Source organism: Octodon degus, unplaced genomic scaffold (assembly GCF_000260255.1).
Source record: "Octodon degus isolate 3935 unplaced genomic scaffold, OctDeg1.0 scaffold00001, whole genome shotgun sequence".
NCBI classification, from domain to species: Eukaryota; Metazoa; Chordata; class Mammalia; order Rodentia; family Octodontidae; genus Octodon; species Octodon degus.
Window position 1 is genome coordinate 35,017,372 of NW_004524577.1, and position 14,358 is coordinate 35,031,729.

Here is a 14,358-nt window from a genome sequence, read left to right on the forward strand (position 1 = left end):
ATAAAATAAAATGTGCTTATAAAGTGTTTACATGATTAATCAGTACTAGGCTCCCTAAGCTCCACTATAACGGTTTGATTAGTTTGACTTAGTATCAGGAAGGGGATTGAGCTAGAAAGTTCGTAAGATCTTTTCTTGACCCAGTGGCCTGCAACCTCTGAGACCCAGAGCGCATGTGGCCTGTGATGAGAGTGCTGGAAATAACAGCGCCTTTCAGAGGGGGTCAGTGAAAGCATCTGGGCCTGGGGTTCTTCTCCCCCTTACCCAAATTTGGATCGAAGGAAAAGGGAGGCTTGCTGTGCTGCTGCTGCAGCCTCCTGCCTGCTCTGCTGTGGATGGCTACACTTTTGCAATGCCCCTCTGCCACACCACCTCGCCTTGACTGCAGACTAAAACCTCAACAAACTGTGAGGTGAAATAAACTTTTCCTTCTTTAACTTATGTCTAGTGTTTACTCTCAGCAATGAGAAAAGTAAAATAGGACCCAATGAGGAATAACTTATATTTTAGTTACAGAGATATTAAGGGCTACTAAACTGTGTGACTGAAGAGAAAGAAAGGTGAAAGCCTCCAAAGCTTCTGATCCCGAGGGGGAGGTAGGTATCCCTGGAACAAGGGAATGAAGCCCTGGGATGAGGTTCTAGCTGGGATGACGCTGATGACCCTTACTGGATTTTTAAAGAGAGGAGGTGGAAATGGATGATTAGAGATAATTACGAACACAATGCCTTGGCACAGGCTTTGCAGGAAGTTACAGAGATTATGAAGCATGTGGAGGAAATAATAGAATAGGAACAGCTCAAGAGTTTGCACTGGGTTTCAGTTATATTGCAGAAGAGCAACATTCATCCAGAAGCAAGACATAGATGGAAACTGAATATCAATGTCTAAGAAAAATAAGTGGCCCAGCAATGACATTGAGTGTTGTCATTGCATAAGGTGGTGGGATTGTGGGGATACTCCAGGCATCACTGGATTGATCCATGATGCGTTGTAGCTGAGTGGGTCATTAGAAGGTGAGGCCCAGGCTGGAGAGATAGCTCAGTGAACCAAAGCACCTGCTTAAGCAAGATTAGGCAAGCTGCAGGGACTGCGGTTGATCCCTGGCACCGCATGCTGCACCAACCGCACCCCCAGTGTGGGCTAAACTGGCCACAGAGTCTAGGCATGGTGGCATAGGAGGATCATCATGAGTCTGAACTGTGTAGTGAGACCCTGTAACAATCAAATACATTAAGAAGAAGAAGGAGGAGGAGAAGGAGAAGGAGAAGGAGAAGGAGAAGGAGAAGGAGGAGAAGGAGAAGGAGGAGAAGGAGGGGGAGGGGGGGGGAGAGGGAGGGGAGGAAGGAGGAAGGAGGAGAAGGAGGGGGAGGGGAGGGGAGAGGGAGGGGAGGAAGGAGGAAGGAGGAGAAGGAGAAGGAGGAGAAGGAGAAGGAGGAGAAGGAGAAGGAGAAGGAGAAGGAGAAGGAGGAGAAAGAGAAGCAGAAGGAGAAGGAGAAGGAGAAGGAGGAGAAGGAGGGGGAGGGGAGGGGAGAGGAGGGGGAGGAAGGAGGAAGGAGGAGAAGGAGGAGAAAAAGAAACCTGCTTTACATTACAGATGCATAATTTTGTAACTCAACAAAGAATTTCTGTCAAAAAAATCTAGATTGAAAAATTGTTATTATAAGACTGCTTGAGTATACCATGTTGGTATTCTATCCAAGAGACACCAAAACATGTAAAAATATCACTAATACAAAAAAGAGCAAAGAAACTAGAAGTTATCAGCTAAAGGACTGACTCCTCTTTAATATCAACAGAAAGAATATGGAGTTAGTTAAAAGATGTGTGGATAGGAAATTAATTTAATTTTGAATCCACCAGCGTTCCTGAGAGTAACTGGATATTTTTGAGCCTGAATATGAAATTTATCACCTGACAGCTGGTTTGCTGAAGTTCAAAAGGAAGAGAACTGACCAGGCCCCAAATGCAAAGCAATTGACCTGGTTTTATTCTTCCATATGTGGGGATGTGCTACAGCACACTGTTCACACTGACTAGAGTCAAGCTCCTCAGTGGGAATCTTCCCAACAGCTACTTCAGGGAGAGGTGGAACTCTGAGGATACTCCACAGAAGGCCTGCTTGTCTGAGTTCTCATGTGAGCCCTGTAGTTAGAATAAATAAAACAGTAACTACCTACTGTGGGCCACCAAAGAGGACAACGACATACATGCCTGTATCTTTAAGTTTTATACCTAAGACTTTTAAGGTGTTAAAGAGCACTGAGTGTGTGTGTGTGTGTGTGTGTGTGTGTGTGTGTGTGCATGCACGCATGTGTATTTGGTATATATTAGTAAAATGTTAATTTAAAAGGTTTAAATGGAACACCGTGGTATTTGTCTTTCAGTTTTCCGTACTGAGAAAAGAGAATTCTTACAACTTCTAAAGATCAATCTGGGAACTCATATCAAATGGTAGTAGCTGTTGTAAATGTCTCTGAATCTCAGAAGAAGGCAGAAAACACCTCTCGGTGGACACCTGTCAATACCTTATATCATCTGGAGGGGAAAGGTATAAGTGAACAGGAAAGGGGGGTGAAAGTGACTATAGAAACATTTTACTTATCTACATACTATGATATGCCCATAAAATATTTATCTTGGTGCAACCAAGTTTTTGGTTACATTGCCTGTATTAGTTTTGACCTAATGCCCACATAGTTGGAGTTATCACAACGATAGATATATTGCCATTAATCTGCCTCAAAATGCAGTAATGCCCTGGTTAGCAAATGTTTCCTTTTTGCCAAGTTTGGTTCACACACAAAAGCATTTAGCAAAAATTTTGTTTTCTTTCACAAACTCTGAATTGGGTGACAAACGAAGATAGCCATCTTTCCCACACAAACACAAATGCAGCCATCTTCCCCAAAACCGTAGAACAAATTAATCTCATAAACCACTGCACATAAACCACTGCACGCCCCTCCACACACACACACTTGTGACACACTTCATGCCATTATTCTGGCCTCATCTGAAGCAGTTCTGGAAGTCTTCTGGGTGCCTTTACAAGTTTTCAACAAGAATACAATGAACACTACTGTGAGTGCCATTCAAAGGAAAGAGAAGCTCATAAAGACATGGTGGGTCTTCACCCAGCCATTCAAAGGAAAGAGAAGCTCATAAAGACATGGTGGGCCTTCACCTACCCTTTTCACTAGGCCAAACACTGCACAAGTTCTGACTTTTCCCCAAGGTCAAAATGACTAGGAATGGCATTATTATTTAAATTTTATTTTTTTGTCCCAAGATCTGAACTCAGGACCTTGTGCTTCCCAGGCAGGCACTTAATGCTGCTGAGTGCCTCCACAGCCCCCTAATTTTTAATTTGTGCAGGATGTCAAAGCAGCTACAATAGCACAACCAAAGATGCTCACAAAAGAGGGCATCCTGAACTGCTTTGGAAAGTGACAGGAACGATGACATCAGTGTGTTCGAAGTGGGGAGGAAGACAGTATTTTGAGGAGGATTCGTGGCAACGCGTCTTTTACTGTAATGATTTTTTTAAATATTTCAACATTCCTCATATTTGTTGTGTGAAACCTCAAACAGTTTTCTCCAGTTTCTTGCTTGCTAATCTCTTACATTTATGCTAACAACTTAATTAGGAAATTTCTAATCTTTGTCAGGCATTAGGGAAAAAACAGAAAGCCAGTCCAATGGTCTCAAGTGTCACAGAAAAACTTCTCCTTTCGATGAACCTGTTTTACACAAATACTTTGTCTCATTTTCATGTGTAAACATAGCTTTTATCATGGAGAACAGTTTGTGGAGTGTAAGTACACTGGTCAAAGTCAAATCTGGGGCTTTATGAAAGAACTAACACCAGCTTCCCTGTACTTGATTACATACTTTCTCTTTTAAAATGCCTATAGACTGGGCCCAGGGAGATAGCTCAGTAGAATAAGTGCTTGTCTGGCAAGCGCAGGGTCCTGAGTTCAATCCCTGGTACTGAAAAAAAAAAAAAAAAAAAAAAAAAAATGCTCATAGACTGTTTCCTGCAGCCTTAAGGGCAAGATCTAAGCTACCTGTTTTATAGACTATAAGAAATGTCAGGGGGCTAGGGAGATGGCTCAGTAGAATAAATGCTTGCCTGGCAAGCACAAGGGCCTGAGTCCAATCCCTGGTTTCACCAAAAAAAAAAAAAAAAAAAAAAAAACCCACCAAGGGAAACTAGGGGCCAGGGAGATGGCTCAGTAGAATAAGCACTTCCCTGGCAAGTGCAAAGGCCTGAGTTCAATCCCTGGTTCTGGAAAAAAAAAAAAAAAAAAAAAAAAAAAAAAAAAAAAAAAAGAGCTGTCATAGGTCAAGATAGGTCAAGGTCACACAGCATAAAAGACATTGTTTCTGGAGCAGCCAACACAATAGAAGTTTGGTTTATGTTTTTCTTTGGAAGACCACTGAGGAAAATTACTTGGAAAAATAGCATAATTCAGTCCCCTTGTCTTCAGAAGACATTGCCAGGCCATCTTTGAAACAAAATGTCTGCAGCAAAAAAAAAAAAAAAAAAAAAAAAGCTGGAATTCAAAGCTTTTAGAGCCGGAGAGGACAGAACAAGGCAGGAAGTTCCTCCCTTCCACCCTGCCCCGTCCAACACCTCAGACTAAAGCACAACATCGGTTCAAAGTCACTTACCCAAATCTGAAGCTTGATTCTCTTTTCATTCTTGAATACAGTTTTGACTTTGAAATCGATCCCAACTGTGCTGACGAATGCAGATGTGAAGGAGTCGTCCGCATACCGGAACAGAAAGGACGTTTTCCCCACGCTGCTGTTGCCAATGATGAGCAATTTGAACATGTAGTCGAAGTTCTGATCCGAGGAATCTTTCTGGCCATACCTGGAATCTTGGGCAGAGGCCATCTGTGAAAAGTTAAAAAAATAAATAAGTAAGTAAAAGCAAACAGGCTAAGTCTCCTACTTAATATGAAGCTAGCAGCACATTCATTATTGACTTTGCTAGAAACAGATGTCAAGACAGTCAGGAGGCAAGTGGAGAGTGTCCCCAGGTCTTCCTCTGATGCTGGTATCCATGGCAATAATTCCCTGCTGGAAGACAGAGCAGCAAATCTTACAGTTCTTTCCAGCTGTGTTGGTGCTTGTCTCAGCTCAGCATTCAGAGCCAATCAAAGACACCAAAGGAGGTATCTCTAAGGGTAACATGAAAAGCAAAGATATGAAGAACTGGCTGGGCCACGAGGGCTCTGAAACTTGGCAATCTCAGTGACGAAGACACCAAAGTGGCTGAACAGCAGGGTGTTTCTTTTTAAATTATCCAAATTATTAAAGTCTGTCTTATTTCCTATGGGAATATACACAAAGCATTTCTCCGCTTCATCTACTGACATCTTATCAAATCCAAATCCTAACAAAAATGTAGTCGCTTGCAAATTAAAAATGCTGATGGCTCCATCAGTGGTTCATATTGTTTCATTCAATGTGCCAAGTACTATTAACTCATTCAACACAACCACCTAGTGAGCTGGCTATGTTATTATTTCCATATTCAAATGAGAAAATTGAGGCTCAGAGATATTCAGTAACTTCCACAAGCAGGAGAAACAGGATTCAAATCAGGTAGCTGGTGCAAGAGTTCATCTTCCCGAAACTCCATCTGTTTCCCAGTGTTCTAGGGAAATAAGCAAGGGGCTCTAAGAAGAGGACTTAGGAAGTGGTCACTGTAGGAAGAGTCAATGATGAGCCCTGCCTGGGTTCAAATAATGCTTCTGCCACTTGCTGGCTGTGTGATCTAGGCTTTAAGTTGTTACAGCACAGTACCTTCTCTTGCATGAAATGGAAGGAGTAAAACTAACTTGGAATTCTTATGAAATTAATCAATAATGTATCTGTAAAGTAAGTCTATAAATCACCATAGAAATGGTCTTATATTAAATATAAACACTTTAGGTAGATGTTGATATCTTTCTCATCATTTTAATGATAATTTTTATGTATGTTAAGAATTATGTTTTATTACTTCTAAGCACCACATGAATCAATATAGAAAATAGGTATTCATAATGGTGACTCTCAATGTGCAATTAGTGTATCTACTCATTCGATTTTCTGAGCTGTATATTTTTGACAATTATTGTACTGTCCAAGATGTCAGCCACTATTCACACACAGTTACTTAAAGTTAAGTAAAATATAAAAACTTAGGGGCTGGGGAGATAGCTCAGCAGCACAAGTGCCTGCCTGGCAAGCACAAGGTCCTGAGTTCAAGCCCCAGTACTGGAATAAATAAATAAGTAAATATATAAAATCTTAGTTTTCAACACACTTGCCATATTTCAAAAGCACAGTAATCACATGTGGCTAGTGGCTACTGTACTCGATGGCTGAAGTACAAAATATTGGCATAGTTGTGGAAAGTTCTCTTGAACAACTGTAGGCTACATATTCCACTTTTATTCCAACAAAAGCTGATTAACAATTACATCCTTTCTCTTGGGTATGCTACAGGTAAGATACAGTTCCATGTGATGGCAGCTTCATTCCTAATGTAAACGATTTTGAGGCAGCAGAAAGTTGGAGGCTTGATAGAAGGTTGTTATGCCTGGTATCACTTTACAGGAGATGAGTGACATTCTCGAGAGAGCTCCATCAGTTACCACAACAGTGGCTGTCAGAAAGTAGGAACCTGGTCCTTCAGGCTCTCTGGATTTCTGTTCTTATTGCATGATATCTCATTCACACATGCACTCCAACTGTGATGCCTGTCCACCCTGTGACACAGCCAAAAGTCCCACCAGAGCTGAGCAGGTGCTAACATCGCGCTTAGAACTCCAGAACTGTGGGCTAAGTAAGCACCTTTTCTTTTAGCATACCTAGTACCAGGTGACTTTTATAATAACAAACAATGAATTAATCAAGGTGAGAGGAGGGCAAACGAACACTCTACAGATGGTGAAAGGCTGGAAACAGTAAGCAGGTGCTTATCTAAAACAGTATCTCTTGCCTAAAGTTAGAAAGTCAAGAGTCTGTGTGTGCCTGTGTGTGTGTGTGTGTGTGTGAGAGAGAGAGAGAGAGAGAGAGAGAGAGAGAGAGAGAGAGAGAGAGAAAGAGAGACAGAGACAGAGAGACAGGGAGAGAGAAAAAAGGGAGAGAGTGAGATAAAGAGAAAGGGAGGGGGAGAGAGAGAAGGAGGCAGGGAGGGAGGGAGGATATTTTAAGTGAAAAGAGAAAAACAGATAACATATTCTCCTTCTACAAATCCTTACTGCCAGCAAGAGAATGCAACCATGCATACAAAAATGACAAAAGGCATATCTTCATAAATCATGAAAGTGAAGGGCACCAAGAATTGTGATTGAATCCCACATTTTCTTATTAAATGCAAGCTTGAGCTTTCATTTTATCGGTCCACTTAATCACATGGACATATTCTGAAACTCACAATTTGTAAGCAGTGTTTATTACTGGGCGACATGCTGCCTTTATAATAGAAAAGCATCTAATCTTTGTTCTGTTTCCCAAAGACATCCAGGAAAATAAGCACACATGCTATAAGAAGAACACATGGAGCTGATCACTGGGAAGTCAGACATGAGCCCTTCCTTGCAGCACACACTAAGGTAAACGTTCCTCAGTCCAAGCAGTCAGACAAAGACAAGTAGGGATACAAGTCTTTTTATTTTATTTTATTGAGAAACAAATAGCAATGAGACAGTTTCAAAACTGATTAATAAGACAGTTTCGATAATTAATATATTGTACATTGTTATCCTCTTAGTGGTTATCCATAGTACAAGATGCAGACAGGATATTCTGTCCAAACACTATTGGTACACCTCTTTCTTCTCATTGAATTAAGTGAAAGTAGCTGTAGATCTATCCTAACTATTCTGTATATACAGATACAAAATGGTCCTTCCTTTATATCCCCTTTTTTTGTTTGGTCCTATCAGAGATTGGTATCCCATTGGCATCTACATACTATAGGTGTGTAAATTCAGCAAAACAATCCAACACAGTCCAGCAATCCACAACACTAGTGGGTTATCCACAGAAGTTGCTGACTTGAGCCTTTCACACCTCAGCATATTAATATGGCTTTACTTTACATACTGTGTTTTTATACTTTTCTGCTGGATGGTTAAGACCAAGATAAAGCAAGACCTATGTAACAAGAAATGTAATTTTTGTATCTGATAAAGTCAGTCAAGTATCCTCAGGATTTATCCTGTAACCCTGTACAGCAGTTTGCAGATCCACTGTCAGGGTCAGCCCTGTGGATGAGTCACAGCCATTGCTTGACCAATTTGTTCTCTGTGAAATCCTGAGAGAATGTTTTCTCTCCATGTGACTCTCCCTAGGCACACTCTGCATCATCAATCACTTTCCTCTGTGGCCCCATAATCTCCTTTCCAGACAAGAGATGCAGATGTAAACTTGGACTGGGAGCTGGGAGTAGAAAGCAAGCCAAGCAAATTAATTTACCAAACCAGAGTTTACTAAACCAGATGGATGGGCAGTGCCATCTGGAAAGATGGAATTCCAAAATACGATCAGATTCAGATTAAAGAGCTGGAGAATAGTTTGGCACAGATTGAGTTTAGGGAGCCTTTGAGGCTTCCAGGTAGAAATAATAGCAAAAGATGGACCTGGGATGGAGATCTGCATTTTGGGAGAGGCACAAATTTTGAAAGTCACCTGCGCATGGATTATAAAAGTTGTGAACATGAATGTGGTCATTTTGTACCACCAGTGAATGCCACCTGATTTCTCTAGTCACTCCACCCATGCCTGTCCTCTGCAAGGTCCAAGCGGGTCTCTGCTGCCTCACAGTGACCCAGCAGGCTCTATAGCCACTCATGCTATAGTGACGCCCTTGGGTCAGTTCACGGCCACTTACCTATATATCTGTCTCAATAATGATCCAAGAACACCTTGGGCACAGAGACGCTGACTCCCTGCTGGTATCCTCAGCCCATAGAAGACACCACTGAGAGAGTGCTGAGGTGCACGTCACTTTACTGGTCTGCCACAAAGCCCCAGTGTGCTGCTGCTCTGGGAGTAAGCAACCGGATCAACCGAGACCAAAAGGCCTTCTCTAATACCCAGAATCAAACTCTCTCAGGGAAAACTGCCACTTTATTTCTCACCTTCCCAACCAAGAAGCCAAGATTCATACTGGAAAATTTAAAAAGGAGAACCTATACTGGAACATCATGCAACTCAGTTGTGTCCCAAATTTTCTGTACAGGTCTGGATTCCCATTTGAAGCATCGTTTTACTCCAATGACTTAAGGAGCCCTGAAGTCAAGTAATTATTTTGTGTGACATTGTCATTCCCTTCGCTTAAAAGGGCCCTCAGCACATTTTTTTCATAAGTGCCTGCATAAATTCTGGGCTCTACATCAAACATGTTCTCCATGCTCCCACCAGAAATGAGTTTAAATTTCCTATTACTGCTCATCTAGTCAGCCTACCAGACCACTGGGATATGGCACACCCCATAGTTCTGAGGTACTACTGCAGCAGAGTTCTGCATATCTCTGAGTTGCCTTTAAAGAAAACGTGATGAAGGCTACTGCTCTTAACCCAGATCCTATTTTGAAATTCGATTGATTCCAGAATACCATCAACATATGCAATTGTGAATCAACTGTGGGGACACAGATAGAGAGCACCATACTCAGGAAGCAAACTCTGCAGTCAAAGGGCAAATGTAGTTTGCTGCCTTGCAGCCAAGAACACAATGGGGCTCAAGGAGAAGCCTGAGAGGAGGGAGCTTGTGGATGTGTGTGTCCAGCAAATGCTCCTTGGAGCAGAGTCTCAGAAGGATTCGCTGGAAGAATTTGCTAACTCACTGATTCGCGAAGACAGCATTTTTTTCTTTGTTCGCTTTTCACTACTTCCTGGTTTCCATCCCTAATGATATTCACAAAGCAGCAGAAATCTGCATGGGGAATGCATGTCATTTTGTAAAACTTCATAAGAATGAAGGAAATCCTGGTTCAGGAGACAGGGAGGCAGCCCTAATCTTGCTGAGAACAAAATGAATCAATTTGACAGAACATGAATATCAAGAGGGCATGCAGACAGTCACTACGCAAAGCTCACAGCAGCTCTAAATAGGAAGTCATGCAAACATCTCAGAATGGTTATGGATATGACTGGAATTTTAGAAATGGATATGAAATTATCTCCTCCCAAAACAAGTCAGATATTATAAGCGATAAATGAAAATAACTCCTTGAATAGCATTAATACTGCAATTTGAAAAGAAAGAATTGCAGAGTTGAAAAGAAGCTTCCGGAAGTACAACACCCAGCCATCCTGAGTCCCTTTCGTGGCACCTGAGGGTCTTGGGTTAATGTCCTAGCCAAATGCTCTGCAGTGTGCAGGTTCTCACTGTGCCATGAAGTAACCTGTTTCCCTGCTTAAAAGTCCCGGCTGTTGGCAAGTTTTTCTTACACTGAATTAAAATACATCCCCCAACACACAGCCTGTGCTCATGTTCTAGAACCTGACTTCTGAATGAAGAGATAGTTCATTTTTCTCCCATCTGAAAGAACTTCAGGTATATGCAGGTACAATTCAGGGCTGCATTAGCTCTTTCCCCTTTCTCGAATGACCTCAAAAGTTTGTGGCCAGAAAATTCCATACCTGCTGTTTTTTGCACACTGATGCACCTCCAGACCATCAAGTGCCTAAGTGTGGTTTCCACAGTTCCTCCAAATACTCCAGAATATTAGCACCCAGTAAAACCACACTATTGCATCCTATCACATTTGACTGAACAGAGAAGTTTCCTAAAACAAATAGGACTTCTTTCATGTTGTTAACATGAAACATTAACATACATCTCCTGCTTCCTTTTCCTGTACTTGTCAAATCACATTTCAGTGGAAGTGTGGACCTTTACATGTACCCTGTTCAAATTGTTTTGTTTTTTTAATTTAAAATTTAATTGTGATCTGAAAATTTTGTTATTTCCTCAAAAATATTCATTATACCATTCAGATTTGTGTCATTTTATGAAAGATTTTAACCATATAGACCTTACACACTCATCTAAGACCTCGACCAAAATGATAACCAGTTTGTACACAAATAACAATTAACTCTTTAGCGTGTGGAATACACAAATCCATGGGTAAGACAGCACAATGTGCCATTATGGGATCGCAGTGTTGAAAGCAAATACTAAACTTTTGAGAATGGACATCTTGACAGTCACATGAACAAATCCTGGATTTTCCTGAAGGGACATCTTAAATCTCAGTTATCTCCCCCAAATCCTATTGGCCAAAGGATTATCTCTAACACATTCAACCACAGCCTCCTTTAAAAACTTTTACATTTGTTTTTTCAAACTAAGTGAGAAGAGCAAACTACTTTCTGGGATTTGAATCAGGCACTTAAAGGTCTGAACCACATTTTATGGATCTGAAGGGAAACACTAAAAGAACTCATTTTAAAGTTACTATGCTCAGCTATTACACTATGAGATAATGACCTGAGAGATAGTGGGAAGGCAAATGTGGGTAAATTACTAGGAAATGCAGTTTTTCTTGGAAATTAAAAGCTTGAAGAAAAGATGGGACATATCAATTAGAAGTTTATCAACACAATAATTTCTTTTTAATGTATGTGGTACAAGGTTTCAGTATGTAGTCTGGTCAGTTCCCCCTTGAAATGGGGAATGCATATCAGTTTGTAAAACTTCATAAGAATGAAGTAAATCCTCGCTCAGGAGACAGGGAGATCCTATTTTCAGCCTCCCTATCCCTGGGATTATAGGCATGCATCACCAGGCCTGGACTCAGCACTGGCTCAGCATGGCCAAAAATTCCTCCTTGGCTCCGTAGCGGTTTCCTCTGGCAGAAGCCATCTGAGCAGCAAAAGACACTAACTGTGTCAGGGTGCACAACTGACCGTGGCTCTGAAATGGACTGCGATGTAAGCAAAACACACGACTGAGGGAAGATTTAAACTCTATCCCTGCCTTCCGAAGTCAGGAGCCTACCAAAAGTGAGAAAACATTCATAAATGTTCTTTGTCTTCTTTCTTTAAGTTTGCAGAAAATAAATATTTCATGGACTTGCGGGAGAACGTAGTGATGATATGCAAATTATGGCGATGGTTCCAAGAAGTGAATCACCAATTTTTTTTTTTTTTTTTTTTTGGTATGTATTTGGTACAGGGTCTCACTACACATCTTGGGCTGGTAGTGATCCTCCTGGTTTTAGCCTCCCCAGTGCTGGGACTACAGGCATGTGCCACCACTCCTGTATATTTCTAAAATAATCATCAAACTTTCTTTCCTCAGCTGTCTTGTAAGCTTCTCTCTGCATCCCCACCTCACTTGCAGCTTCTTCAGTAGATGGAGGCAACTCTTAGCTCACAGGCAGATACATGGTTAAATAATGACAGCAACACAGCACTTCGAGGTGCTATAGCTGTGCGCTTTCCTTGTGTGGGTGCCCTAGGATGCCTGCTCATGGCTTCATTTTAAAGACAAAGCTTTGGCATATTTTTAGATGGACAGTCTTCCCTCCTCCTGCTGGAACCATGAGGATGCTTTTCTTTGGTGTTCATGAAGATGACATGACAGGGTTCCTGAAGGTCAAATGTACAAAAGTGGGAAGAGGTTCACTAAGACCAGAAGCCCTTGGAGTTTTTCTGGCAGACTTGTCTACACTGATGCAGCAATTCATTGACTAGAGGTAGGGATTTCCTACCCCAGTAATGATTCCCATCGAAGTTTCTGTTTTATTAATTAGTGATCCTTTCTATCTATGTGCTTGGCTCTCTAATTTGGAGGAACATAAACTTACCCTCAGACCTCAACTATCTAACAGCTGTAAACGCTTTGATTTTTAACTTGTTCAGGTACTTTTCTGGCATGAGGGATAGAATTGATGACTTCCAAGCTCCTGATATGAAGAAACACAAGACACTGTCCCCATTCTGTAGTGAAAGGAACTTGGCAAGAAAGCTGAAGTGAAACGGTCCCTTTCTTTCCATGGGGTACCTGGACCCATCTCAGCCTATCCACTGAGGCCTCACTGCCTTGGGCAAATGTGTACTTCAAAGGTTAATAACCTGCAGGCTCAGTTAGTTCATGTCCAAACTAACACATCCCAAACAATGAATGCCAAAGAAAAATAGCAGAAGAGGTAAGGGGATGTTTCTTTGCTTATAGAAAGTATTCATTCCTTTGTTGAAGATAGATATGACCTAAGCTTAATTATCTATCTATTTATCTATCTACCTGAAAACACATATATGTATGATGCTTTGCAACTTACAATGCATTTATATCTGACAAAGCCATCATAAATTGAAAATGCATCTAATATACTCACAACTTAGCAACACAATATATCCTAGAGAATCAATTGTTTACCCTCATAAACAGATGGCTAAATTGGAATTGTAGCTCCCTGCTGCTGACTGTGTATGGCTTTTACGCCATCCTGAAGCCAAAAAAACTGAGTCATAGCTAGGAATGTAACTCAATAGTAAGGACAACCTTAGCATGAATGAGGGGCGGGGCTCAAACACCAGCGCAAAAACAAGAAAAACTGTATGTGTTTATGTATGCCCAAATGCATTAGAGTGATTGCTGAATTTGTTTCAAAATCTATAGATGTATCTGTCCTTCAAGAATATCAAGAAAAATGGAAATGAAGTTTATCAAACCATAAAAAACTCTTGCTGTCAGTAGCAAAAATTAGTGCTCTCTCAGCCTATGCTGTAGTTTTCTCCAGGACTCATTCCAGAGAGCACCCAAGAGGGAGGAGAGTCTACAATGGGACACGGTAGCAGGGGGCAAAGGAACAGGGCCCAGGAGGGAACTGCCACCAAGTATGCCTGGGAAGTGAACCATAGTGGCTCACAAGGCTGCCAGACTTAGACAACACAATCAGATGACTACAGTGATACACAGCCAAGGTCCCCTCCGCTTCTGCATACACCCACAGACGCGGACCCAGAAGGTCTTCAGTGCAGCTCCAGGATGCCAGCGTGCAGCCGGCTACTGGTAATCCAAACCCTAAATAGCATACTAGGAAGGGAGGTAGGGAAGTACCTTTCCACCTTTTCATAGCCGTTCTGGAATTGTGTGCATATAGACATATCTGGGGAAAAGAATCTCAGGTTCTTGGTGTGGTATAAATCTAGGTAAAGACCTCACACTCCGTGGTCAGGATGTCTGAGAAGGAACCCCATGCTGGATACTTGCTACCTTGTCTGTGAGTCAACTTGGGCAAGGTTTTTGTTATTTAGCTTTTAACAACTTATCTATATAATAGGCAGACTGACATAATCAAAGGGAAATTGTTGGTGTGTGCTAAGCACTGG

General features: G+C 41.5%; 1 protein-coding gene across 2 annotated transcripts in view; it reads right to left on the minus strand.

Moving 5' to 3' along the window:
* Nucleotides 1-14,358, minus strand: part of Rab3c (RAB3C, member RAS oncogene family) — a 276,726-nt gene that overhangs the window by 243,369 nt on the left and 18,999 nt on the right. For both annotated transcript variants that reach the window (XM_023709334.1, XM_004623077.2), the window contains exon 2: nucleotides 4,678-4,905. In XM_023709334.1, coding sequence (XP_023565102.1) covers nucleotides 4,678-4,905 — 228 coding nt within the window. The remainder of the gene's footprint in view (nucleotides 1-4,677; nucleotides 4,906-14,358) is intronic.